Source organism: Pseudorasbora parva, chromosome 18 (assembly GCF_024679245.1).
Source record: "Pseudorasbora parva isolate DD20220531a chromosome 18, ASM2467924v1, whole genome shotgun sequence".
In the NCBI taxonomy this organism is placed as follows: Eukaryota; Metazoa; Chordata; class Actinopteri; order Cypriniformes; family Gobionidae; genus Pseudorasbora; species Pseudorasbora parva.
The window spans coordinates 19,401,828-19,413,845 of record NC_090189.1 but is presented as its reverse complement, the minus strand read 5'-3'; the positions used below and the strand labels follow the sequence as shown (position 1 = coordinate 19,413,845).

General features: G+C 40.6%; 2 protein-coding genes across 2 annotated transcripts; one reads left to right on the top strand and one right to left on the bottom strand.

The window, feature by feature from the left end:
* Window positions 1–3,732: 3,732 nt before the first annotated feature.
* Window positions 3,733–4,980, top strand: LOC137046419 (uncharacterized). The gene is made up of 2 exons (XM_067423621.1): window positions 3,733–3,817; window positions 4,156–4,980. Exon 2 carries the CDS (start codon window positions 4,306–4,308, stop codon window positions 4,840–4,842), a length of 537 nt encoding a protein of 178 aa, XP_067279722.1. The 5' UTR covers window positions 3,733–3,817; window positions 4,156–4,305; the 3' UTR covers window positions 4,843–4,980.
* A 5,097-nt stretch (window positions 4,981–10,077) lies between these two features.
* Window positions 10,078–11,883, bottom strand: htr1ab (5-hydroxytryptamine (serotonin) receptor 1A b). Its single transcript, XM_067423298.1, has one exon. The coding sequence runs from the start codon at window positions 11,539–11,541 to the stop codon at window positions 10,300–10,302; it is 1,242 nt and encodes a 413-aa protein (XP_067279399.1). The 5' UTR covers window positions 11,542–11,883; the 3' UTR covers window positions 10,078–10,299.
* Window positions 11,884–12,018: the final 135 nt, after the last annotated feature.

Sequence of the window (12,018 nt, the reverse complement as noted above, 5' to 3'; positions counted from 1 at the left end):
GCTTAATGCAGCATTCTATATGTATATGGATGTGTTTGGGTTGTTTTAAATGTTTTTAAAAATATCATAGAGTTGTTTGTGTTGGGGTAAATTAAACGCAATATGTGGTGACGTCACGAAGTGGAACGCACTTCAAAATGGTGGCGGGGATTCCTCCAAGGGGAAGTGCATAGGGAAGTTCGCAAGTGCATGTCTTAAAGTGGAGTGGAACGCAGCACTGGTTCCATCTACTGTACCCTTCCTTAGCCTGAGAACTGAAGGGCGCATTTTGAAGTCGCTCATGAATTGCGGCAGCCTTCGTCGCACCGCTTTGACGCAATCGCACTTCAAATGTGGCCTTCAGAGGTGCAGCCTTCACATTGGGACAGCCTTCGAAATACCGCTATGACGTAATCGCACTTCAAATGCGGCCTTCAGAGGTGCAGCCTTCACATTGGGACAGCCTTCGAAATACCGCTATGACGTAATCGCACTTCAAATGTGGCCTTCAGAGGTGCAGCCTTCACATTGGGACAGCCTTCGAAATACCGCTATGACGTAATCGCACTTCAAATGTGGCCTTCAGAGGTGCAGCCTTCACATTGGGACAGCCTTCGAAATACCGCTATGACGTAATCGCACTTCAAATGCGGCCTTCGAAGTGCGCGCACTTCACTTTGGGACACTAGGTGACATTAGGTGTAACATCAATCTGTCAATGAACTACATCAGTTCATTGACAGATTGATGTTACACCTAATGTCAATAAAACCTTTTTTTCTGTTAATGTTGGTTTATCAGTGATGCATAACGTTATCTATGCATTGTAATAACTGTTACAAAAAAAAATGTTTGACAGTAAAAGATTGCACTGTAATAACACAATAACCATAACACGTTGTTCATTATAAACGTGGAATTATGAATAATATTGAGAACATCATGCATCTAAAGAATGCCGTAATTCAATTTACCCACTTTAGTATTTCATCGTGCTGCATTCATCGTGAAGCGTTTCAAACTACACTCACGTCTGGAGAGGCAGCAGCAACACGAATATATGGTACAGATCTTTATTCAAGAGCAGGAAAACTCAGCCACTGCGTCTTCAGCAGATTTAGTAACATCAAAATGACTTCTGTGTTCATTATTACACCCAAGAACAGAACACCACAATCGCTTAGACGCCATTCTGCTCCAGCATATCAATAATGGCGGACAATGATGACGACACCTTGAGCTCACTCAGAGCAGGTCTGAGGTGAAACGCTGCTTGTCGATCACCAGTCGTGGAAGGGACGTCTGACCGTGTGACGTCACACGTGCAAACAGCTCGATTTTAGACAGGAGAAAACATATAGGGAGATTAAAAAAAACAAAAACAAAAAACACTTGATGGATTTTTATCATTATAGGATGGTTGTATACATGTCATACATGCAAACATATCCACGTTGCTATGATCAAATGTTTTTCATTAAGTTTTATTTTAAAAATAATTCTTGCTGTTTATTTCGTTATTGAAAGGAAAGTGTGCAGCACTAACTGTCGCTCCCAGCAGTGTGGATGTTGGATGTTGGATGTTCAATAACAGTATACCACTGGTCACGTATTTCGGATTCATTTTACCCCTAAGTGAAAAATGAAAAAATAACTCCACGTATGTTGGGGCCTTAAATGTTAGGATCACAAGAAAGGCAATGCAAAAACTATGTTTTTCCACAACTGGGCGCTGCAAAACCTCCTGTAATTCTCGAGGCATCACTATTGATTTGTTGCTAAAGCCCTGTGTTTGCTCTCTCCTATAATTCCTTTCCTGTAGCCTAGAAATCTAGATGTACCCCAGGCAAATCTAATCTGCCGCGAGTGTCGTCTAGCAACTCTCAATACACGTCTGAGCTGTAAAAACCAAACTCTGGTCAGGCCAATCACATTGTGTATAGAGTCGTGGGCGGGGCTTAACACAATGACAGCCAAGTTGCGCTTGCATGCTACTAATAATAATAATAATATAATAGATTTTATTTATAATGCACTTTTCATTCCGAAGAATCTCAAAGTGCAACAAAGGGGGGGGGGGGGGACAAAAAAAAAAAGAATAACAAGTAAAAAAATTGAATACTACAAACAATCAACCAACATAGAAAACAGAACAGAAACAGAGCTGATGGTGAACAGAAACAGAGCTGATGATGGAAGTCTCTGTTAGCTCCGCAGCACACTGTGGTCCACTCCATGTTTCAGATTTCTCCCAGCGGCAGTGTCCTGATGACATCGCCGAGGCACGACAGCTGAAGACCAGATGATGGGTTTCATGACGATTCAAACGATGGGGATCGCCGCAGCACCATGCAGGAGGCAGAACATTTTTCCGGGCACTTCTGTGGACACACCGGGGTCGGCGCAGATGTCCAAGCCGCTCCACGGCCGCAATGCAGGACGTAACAGCGGCGCAGCCGAGAAGCGGAACATCCCAACATCATGCCGGACGCCGATGACGATGGCCCGGATGACGCTAGCCCGGTGCAAACTTCACATGAAACTTCAGCCACCATGCAGCTTAAGCCCAAGGGAGACCACCAGTGAGCAGCGCTGCGAGAAACATCAAGTGTCCTCCAAACCAGAACCAACCGCAGCAATTCAAACATAAACATCAGAGAAGCAGTGGAAAACGGCGAAACGACGAACAACGTCCTCTCAGTGGCTGCCAGCAATCAGCAACAGCCCCAATTGTAGCTCTGACTGTTAGACTAGTCGCAAACATAAGGAAATAAAATAAAATCTAAATCTAATAGTACATTAACATGATTTGTGGGTGGAGAAGCAGCGAACAGACAACGCCAGCGTCCTCTCCCCCACGTTGCCTAGCAACTAGTAAACACAGAGGCTGGCGAACGGCGGTCTTTCGAATCAGCTTCGACCGTGACTCTGGGAAGCTTGGAGTTAAGCTTTTCTCTGAGAAAAGAACAAAGAAAGGCACTGTTTCACTCATTCTTAAAAAGGAATGATGTGTTCTGAGTTTTGCTGAATGGATACGGTGAAAGTTTAATCTGTCAACTAGCTCTGCTTCACCTTCGTTGCTCTGGTTGGTTGTAGCGCTATCCTATCGCGTGCAGAGGGAGTTTGAAAGACAACCGTTTATCCCGCCCCTCGGATTGAGTCCTGTCAATGGTGAGTTTCCAGACCAAACATCTTGATGTGGGTCTGGCTTGTCAGACTACCTTTCCTGTACATGTACATCTCCCTCGAATTTACAACTATGACACACAAACCGGTAGGCGTGGCTCAATGTAGTACAGATTTTATAGAGATGATTTTCACGTCATAGTGTGACAAAATCCAAAACAAATTGGTTTCAATAAAAGCTTTTTTCTGAAACGTATAGAATTTTTTTTAATAGTATAATAACCTCTTATACGTCAAAAGGTCAAGAAAATGTTTATTTCTCAACATGACCTCTTGAGACTTTTGAACCCCATTGTATTTATTCAAAAATTATACTTGTGTTGAAGTCACAAAAAGTAAATGTGTTTTGCATGTTTATGTGACTCCGTTTTGTTTTAGATTGACTCAGGCAAGCGCAAGCTTTTTTTGTGGATAAGTCTGTTCTTTCCTCTCACATGAGAATTCCTCTGCGATACAGACCAACATCCTTTGCCTGTTTCCTGTAACCATAGAGATAATGAATTTAGCCAATCCCCTTTCAGGACTGCGTGGAATGTTTTCCTGAACTCTTTTTGAATTTCCTTCCAAGACAAATGCTCTCTCTAGCATTGTCAGAGCGCAACTCTCAGTCATTATACTTTTCAGGAACACTTCTATGGAATGCTGTAAAAAAGTAAGTTTGTAAATTTTATTTCTCACAGATATTTAATGTCTATAGTGTTATAAGTTATGCAAACCTCAGGAGACTGAATTATTCTAAATAAGTCTGTAGTTATAACAATGCAATAGCTCAACTGACTCACAAATGGCTTCAATATTGGCTCGGCCTCTGCGGCTCTCTGATTTGCAAGGCTTACCGAAGCCTTTGATTAAATTCTATAGTAGACCTGAGATCTCCACAGGATGGCCAGCTCACTAGACTGATCTCAGCAGGTTAAGCACTTACATATTTCAGTCAGTCATTCACACAAAGGTTCATTCTGTTCCATTGCTGTTTTATTTGAGCACCAGGAGTCGCCGTCAGCCCCTGATCCAATTCCTGGGATTGCAAACGACGTTCTCCAGAACAGATGTTCAGCAGCGGTCGACTACATTCGCCACTGCCCAGACACTTCTTACAGGTGTGGTTGAGAAGCGTATACGTCTAGAGTGACGGGAGCTATGCCCACTGAAAGTATCAACAGAAACCTGATTGATTTGGCTGATGTCCCTCTCAAGAAGCTATCTTCTGTGAATCAATCAGGCTGTGGGATCTCGACTCTTTCCCGTGTTTGCTGGGACTTTGAGCTCGGTTTGGCTGTGCTGTGGATGGTCTTGGCTGGGCTTTTGATTTTGGCATTACTGTATCAGGTGCTCCTGCTGCGCCACAGGCTCCGCGTCGCTCAGGCCGGGAATGCTCTGGAATACTTCGGGTTCTACCACATGGCTCAGTATGATCTAAAAGAGCCCAACCTGCCTGTAGTGACCCCTTCTCTTCCCTCCCCACCTCCACCTGTTTTCCACCTCACCCCTCCACCTCCACCACCGATGTTGTATGCGCCTCCCCCCATCATCCACACCACCCCACCCAGCCCTCACCCTTCATGTGGAGCCGGCTCGGATGCAGAGGTGTACTCGCGGATCGGAGTCCTGCGACCCTCGAGACCCTCCAGTGTGAGTCAGACGCAGGTGATCCTTTTTGAACACTCTGCTCTTTGACCATGCTTTCAAGTAAAAGCACAGCTTTTCACTCTGTGTATTTATTTTCTGGCAGTTTTGCAATATTTAAACTATTAGGTAGATCAGACAATCACCTCTTTCTAAGTTCATTCCTGTTTGAATTTACATTGGACATTTTTTTAAATATATATATATATATATTGTTAGGGAAAGAATCAGGGGTTTGTTTTGAAACAATTTGTTTTTCTTTTTCCTGAATCTGCCTTTGTAATTTCCTTTAAAGGGTGGGATTTCCGGAGGAGAGTTTCCATTGCTTTGTTCCTCTTTGTCTCTTCGGATCTCAGTGTTCATTCTCTCTCACTGTCTAAGTAATATTGAAATAAATAAGTATTGTCATATATTTTAAAATGTAGTTTATGATATATATTTTTAATATATATACAATTATTTTCTGCATCATTACTCCAGTGTCACGTGATCCTTCAGAAATCATACTAATATGCTGATTTGCTGCTCAAGGAATATTTCTTATTATTAATATTTATTTGGAAAACATTAAAAAAAAAATCCCAAAAGAGCAGTTATTTAAAATAGAAATGTTTTGTAACATTATAAATGTTTTTACTGTCACTTCAGTTTAATGAAGCCCTCCTTACTGAATAAAATAATTAATTTCTATTTTAAAAAAATCCTACTTACCCTAAATGTTGTATAGTATTTATGTGTGTATGTGTATGTGTATGTGTGTATATATATATATATATATATATATATATATATATATATACATACCCTCACCTAAAGGATCATTAGGAACAATTTCTCATTAATGTGATTATCTAATCAACCAATCACATGGCAGTCGCTTCAGTGCATTTAGGGGTGTGGTCCTGGTCAAGACAATCTCCTGAACTCCAAACTGAATGTCAGAATGGGAAAGAAAGGTGATTTAAGCCATTTTGAGTGTGACATTTTTGTTGGTGCCAAATGGGCCGACCAGAGTATTTCACAATTTGCTCAGTAACTGAGATTTTTACGCACAACCATTTCTAGGGTTTACAAAGAATGGTGTGAAAAGGGAAAGACATCCAGTATGCGCTAGTCCTGTGGGAGAAAATGCCTTTTTGATGAATGAATGGCCCGACTGATTCAAGCTGATAGAAGAGCAACTTTGATTGAAAGCCCCACTGGCTACCACTCATCTCCACTACAAATAAGAAAAAGAGGCTACAATTTGCACAAGCTCACCAAAATTGGACAGTTGAAGACTGGAAAAATGTTGCCTGGTCTGATGAGTCTCGATTTATGTTGAGACATTCAGATGGTAGAATCAGAATGTGGCGTAAACAGAATGAGAACATGGATCCATCATGCCTTGTTACCACTGTGCAGGCTGGTGGTGGTGTAATGGTGTGGGGGATGTTTTCTTGGCACACTTTAGGCCCCTTAGTGCCAATAGGGAATTGTTTAAATGCCACAGCCATGCTAAACATTGTTTCTGACCATGTCCATCCCTTTATGACCACCATGTATCCATCCTCTGATGGCTACTTCCAGCAGGATAATGCACCATGTCACAAAGCTCAAATAATTTGTTCACTGTACTAAAATGGTCCCCACAGTCACCAGATCTCAACCCAATAGAGCATCTTTAGAATGTGGTGGAACAGGAGCTTCGTGCTCTGGATGTGCATCCCACAAATCTCCATCAACTGCAAGATGCTATCCTATCAATATGGGCCAACATTTCTAAAGAATGCTTTCAGCACCTTGTTGAATCAATGCAACGCAGAATTAAGGCAGTTCTGAAGGCGAAAGGGGGTCAAACACAGTATTAGTATGGGGTTCCTAATAATCCTTTAGGTGAGTGTATATACACGGTGGGTACCCCCTTAAAATTGTCCCTCTTTGTTATATTGCAGTAATATGCTAAATTTGTTTTTTGCTATCATTTAAGTACATTTTTTTCTATAACAAAAAGTGAAAAATGTAAGGGGGTCTGAATACTTTCTGTACCCACTGTATTTTTACATTTTATATTAGGCCTACATAATTATGTTTACAGCCTACATTGTAAAACTGACTGTGTGGACTGAGTGAATTGCTTCTGAGTCGCAGTGCAGCTGCACAGCACACTTTGTTTCTGTCTGGAATTCATAGGTCATTCATGTACAAACATTCTAAGGCCACAATGTATATCTGAATAATTAATGACTCTACCACTTCCCTTTCTGATAATGTATAATTTATCTTTGAGAAAAAGCTGCACGAGGAATATGATAATTGTGGAGCAAAAGATCATGACCTTTTTATGAACTGAAAACTTGCCATGGATTTTATATTTTATTCAGTACAGATGAACCATGAATATAACTGGCCTAAATCACATTTTCCATTACATTTGATGCACTCATATCAATGATTCTGACAAAAAAACATTGTATTCACAGCTACTGAAATGTGACTGAATTATTTAGTCACAGTTAATGTACTAATGCTCAAAGCACTTGCTGGTCAGATGCTCAAGCTTCCTGTCTAATTGCTATAGGTCTGCCTGTGTGTAAAATGAAAGAAAGCTTCCCTTAGCTTGGAATGATACTCTAATTTGCAATATCACTGCTGAAACCTTTTTACTTTTAAACTGCAGAGCATCACATCACGTGACATTTAATGTTTTTACATCTCATTAAGCAAAATAAATGTGTCACTTGAAGAGTGAGCTTGGATGTTGGATGTTTGTGATGTTTTTTTGTTTGTTTTTTATATTGTTTTATGGATGATATCACATCTTCTGTCAGGTTAATGTTCTGGAGTGTGACTTTGAATACTGAGTTAATTCTTATTTAGGAAACAAGCAAGAATCAGTTTCATCCTTGCAAATATTTTATGTACCTGACTGCATATGTTTATGTGATTTTACACCAGGCTGCATGTGTGTCCTTTAAAACAAGCCGCATTGGTAACAGGAGACAAGAAAATGCATAAAATGAACAGTATGTTGTCATCATGAAAAATATATAGTGTATTATCAGAGCTGTGGCCATTTAGTTCATACAAATCCGAACACAAAAATAACAACAACACATAAAACAGGAGATGTGACCGCAGGAGATGCGACTCCGATTCTGTCATCCGACTTTCCCTTGCCTTAATTTCCTGTCTTCTCTCAAATGTCTCTTTCATTAAAAATGGCAAAAAGCCCAAAACTAAAATGACAAAAAACAATGATTTGCAATTTTGGAATATTGCCTGTCTTTTCCATGTGGGCACTTTTGCCGTCTGTGCAGCTTCTGAATGAAGTGGTTTGGAAATATTACCTTTCATATGTCCTTTAACTGAAGTTGAATACTAGCACCTGCCACCTCTGGGAAAGCTTTCATTGGCATACACTCAAGCTACTTGTGAACTGCAGATCTATTGTATTTTTTAGTGTTTTTTTTTTTTTTTGGTTTGTTTGACAATTGCTAATGTGTGTTTTTTTGTTGTTGTTGTTTTTTGTGGTGCTTTTTATCTTGCCCACTGTGAAGAACAGCCACTCGAGAATCAGTGTGCAGCTGGCTGGATTACATTGGACTTTACAGAATCTCTTCTTTTGACCGTGCATCAGCCTCTGATTATTCTTGGCTGAAAGACCAAAAAATATTTTGAATTTCTTGGTGTCACCACTCCTCCCTCAAACCTGAATAACTGTTTTCATTTATTTAATTAACACCTACACTTCCTGAATTTCATTTGATTGCATGCTTTCAATATTATACTGCCGAATTATTAAAGTACAAGCATGTGCTTAATCTTGAGCCCACCATATTCATTATATTTCAACTGTATTGATTCTGAGGGCTAAAGCAAGATAAAAACAGAAATGTCCATTATTCACTGACTGTCAGTCAACATATTCATTGGATACACACTTAAATTGTGGTCTTTTCCTCACAGGCATTGCGGATAAATGGATTTGCTTGACAGACCCAGTAATGGCTTAAATAAGTTGATTTGTTATCCAGCTTGTACTGTATTTCTGCTAGTAAGCTCTTAAGCCAGAGCTCTAACTCAAAATAGACAATCAAGGACCTCAACAATGTTTGTTGAGCAAGCAGCAATGTTTCTCAGCAGGGTTCTGGAGGTTTCTCGTTGGTAATAAATAGCTGTGGATCCTCAGGTCGCTAAATCATGCCAGCTGTGGGTGTTCATGTGGGCTCTGTCTATTGTCCTAGGCCTTTGATCAGATAATTGCACCTCAGACCCAGAGTTTGAGACATCTGAGTGTCGCTATGGTGACCAGCACCCCTGTCTCTGCTCTGTTGAGTGGCTTTTAGTGATTCATGGCAGGGCTGATGTAGCAACTTTTGAGACTACGATTATTATTATTATTTTTTTAAACAAAACAAAAAACAAAAAAACAATTATCCAGTAAATTGATAGCTTTAATGGAAAATGTGAAGGATGAATGCACAAATCAAGAAGTTGCCCCTTGTTTTTTTTTTTTTTTTCTTGTTTTTTTTTTTTTGATTTACAGCACTGATGGAACAAACTGACAATTTTGTTTCTAACAAGAATACATTGGTTGACCTAAACAGTGGTGGGGACCTGTTAGCATAATCTATTGGCACAATTTGCACTGGCACATTCCTGATCATGTAAAAGCCTTGAGATTTTTTTCATTATATAATCAAAAAAGAGATATGTGCCGAGGAGCATCTTGTTGTGAAAATATTATTTTATGAAAGAGGATCTTTTGGCCTCTCTTGCGCTCCTTTGTAGCCATTGTTTCACGCAATGTTTACACTGTTCCACAGGTGATGAAGGCACAAGTCAGGATTCATTGGTTTTTAAAGTCCCTGAAAGAGGAAAAGTATAAAGACTCATTTAAAGGATGGACTGAGAGTGACGCATCTATATATCTGTCTCTAGAGAAAAATAACAGCTGTCATGTTTGTGCAAATATTGATAATGCACTGAGTGTTAGCGTGATTCTGCCATTAGCTTGTTGAAATCCTTGATCTGTGAAATATTAAATGCCAGACACAATGGGAAAAACATAGTTTTATAGTCATGCTTATATATATATATATGAGAGAGAGAGATATGCATAATTTTCTCCATCCAAGAAATTAAGGTTATCTTTACATCAAACTTTTTTGCTATTCCTGATTTAATTTGTTAGACATTTTTAAAATATAATATTCATCAATACTTATATTAATTTAGTCTATGCGTTTTGGTCTGAATACTGTTATTTACACTCAAAAACAAGGACAAAAACAGGTAGGACTTTTTTATTTTCACATCATGGACATGATCTGTGTTTGTCATGGACATGAAATAAGCATTTGTTGTACACATTATGTAACCTGATATCATAATTATAGCACATATGATATATTTATGCATACTCGTCCTAAAAAGGAAGTTTGTTAAAATACACCATTCTTTTTCTGAGCAATCAATACTGGTAAACGCGTTTTTCTGACAGTTACAACTGAAAATACAATATGTTTATGGTCTGCAAAAATGGCATTTAATGATTTTCTTGAACGCGCTCTGAAAGTCTTTATTGAAGTATGCGTAAATTATGGGATTCAAAAGGGAGTTGGAATACCCGAGCCAATTAATAACGTCTATGAGCCACAAAGGCATATCACAAGATGGACAAAAAGGCATCACGAGCGCTTTGATGAAGAATGGCAGCCAACACAGAATGAAAGTGCCCATTATAATGCCCAGAGTCTTCACTGTCTTGCGCTCGCGCGCCAAGGCGAGCTTCCTCTTCGCCTCGGTGTTCTTCTCGTGTTTGTTCTCGAACAGAGGGACAGAGTTTGGCGTGTTGGGCAGAGGCAGGTTGTTTTTGGAGTTGCTGTGAACCTCGATGATCTCCAGAGACTCGCCGTCCTCAGCGTGCTTAATCGCGCCGTTTACGCACGCGGCGGGCTTGGGTTCGACTGCGCTTTTCCAGTTTTTGCCCAGCTCTCCGTTCGCGCGCTTAAAAAGCGCAGGCGACACAGTCAAACCTTTCACCCGCTTTTTCTCAGGTTTTCGAACGGTTTTGCGAATGCGAAATCTTGCCGCTTTGAATATGCGTCCATACAAGACCAACATAAGAATCAGAGGGATGTAAAATGCGCAAAAGGTGGAGTAAATAGTGTACCACGGGTCGTGGCTGATCATGCAAGCTTCAGGGTTGGCCATGTCTTCTGCTTTACTCTTGGGCTGAGATTTCATGATCAGCATGGGTGGAATTGAAATCGAAAAGCCGACAAACCAGGTAACGGTGATTAAAAGAGCCGCGCGCTTTAATGTCCTCTTCTTCATGTAGTCTATAGGGTCGGTGATTGCCCAGTATCTATCCAAAGCTATAGCGCACAGGTGCAGGATGGAAGATGTGCAACATAAAATGTCCAAAGAAATAAAAATATCACAAGTTACCTGTCCAAGTGTCCATTTGTCTAAAACTTGATAAAGAGCCGCCATGGGCAACACAAGCACCGACACCATGAGGTCCGTCACCGCAAGTGATCCGATCAGGTAGTTTGCAACATTTTGCAGGGATCTTTCCAAAGCAATAGCCGCCACAACACACGCGTTTCCAAATATGGAACATAGAATGAGCGCGCCGATCAGCAAAGACGTGGAGATCTGGTAACTTAGAGGAACCTTCACAGGTAAAGTCACATTGTCGATTTGTTGATCGAAACCACTGTCGTTCTGAAATAATAAAGACGTGGTGTTGTTTTCTTCCATGTCGTGTAGAGCACACAATTCGCAGACGCTTTCAGTAAACAGCACTACTCCATTCAGAGGAGCTCATACACTTGAAGGCGATGCCAACCATCAACATTATTACTGACGACTTGTGACGATGCGTCTCCATTTATATCAGCAGTGGTCCACACGTCAGTTACCTACGCAGGTGTGTCGGGTGGGCTCGAGTCTCGACATACAATTGCACATGCATTTTCCCAGAATTCCAGTGAGATCCGTCCATTCTCATCTCACCTGACACACACAAAAAAACTACTGAAGCAAGTAGGCTAAGATTTCGGCTATGCGTAGCTTTAACAAAAATTGTCAGCAAGACCCAATTTCCCTGAGACTTTAAAGGATTGAACTTTTTTTTTCTCCAGAAATTAACTTTTTCCCGTAGTCAGCGACACCCGTCGAGCTGAAAATTGTATTGCTGCTGCCACCTGCTGTAGCGCGCCTGCTGCTGAGGAAACT

Coding starts and splice junctions, on each gene's coding strand:
- LOC137046419 (XM_067423621.1), top strand. CDS start 4,306: ATGCCCACTGAAAGTATCAACAGAAACCTGATTGATTTGGCTGATGTC.
- htr1ab (XM_067423298.1), bottom strand. CDS start 11,541: ATGGAAGAAAACAACACCACGTCTTTATTATTTCAGAACGACAGTGGT.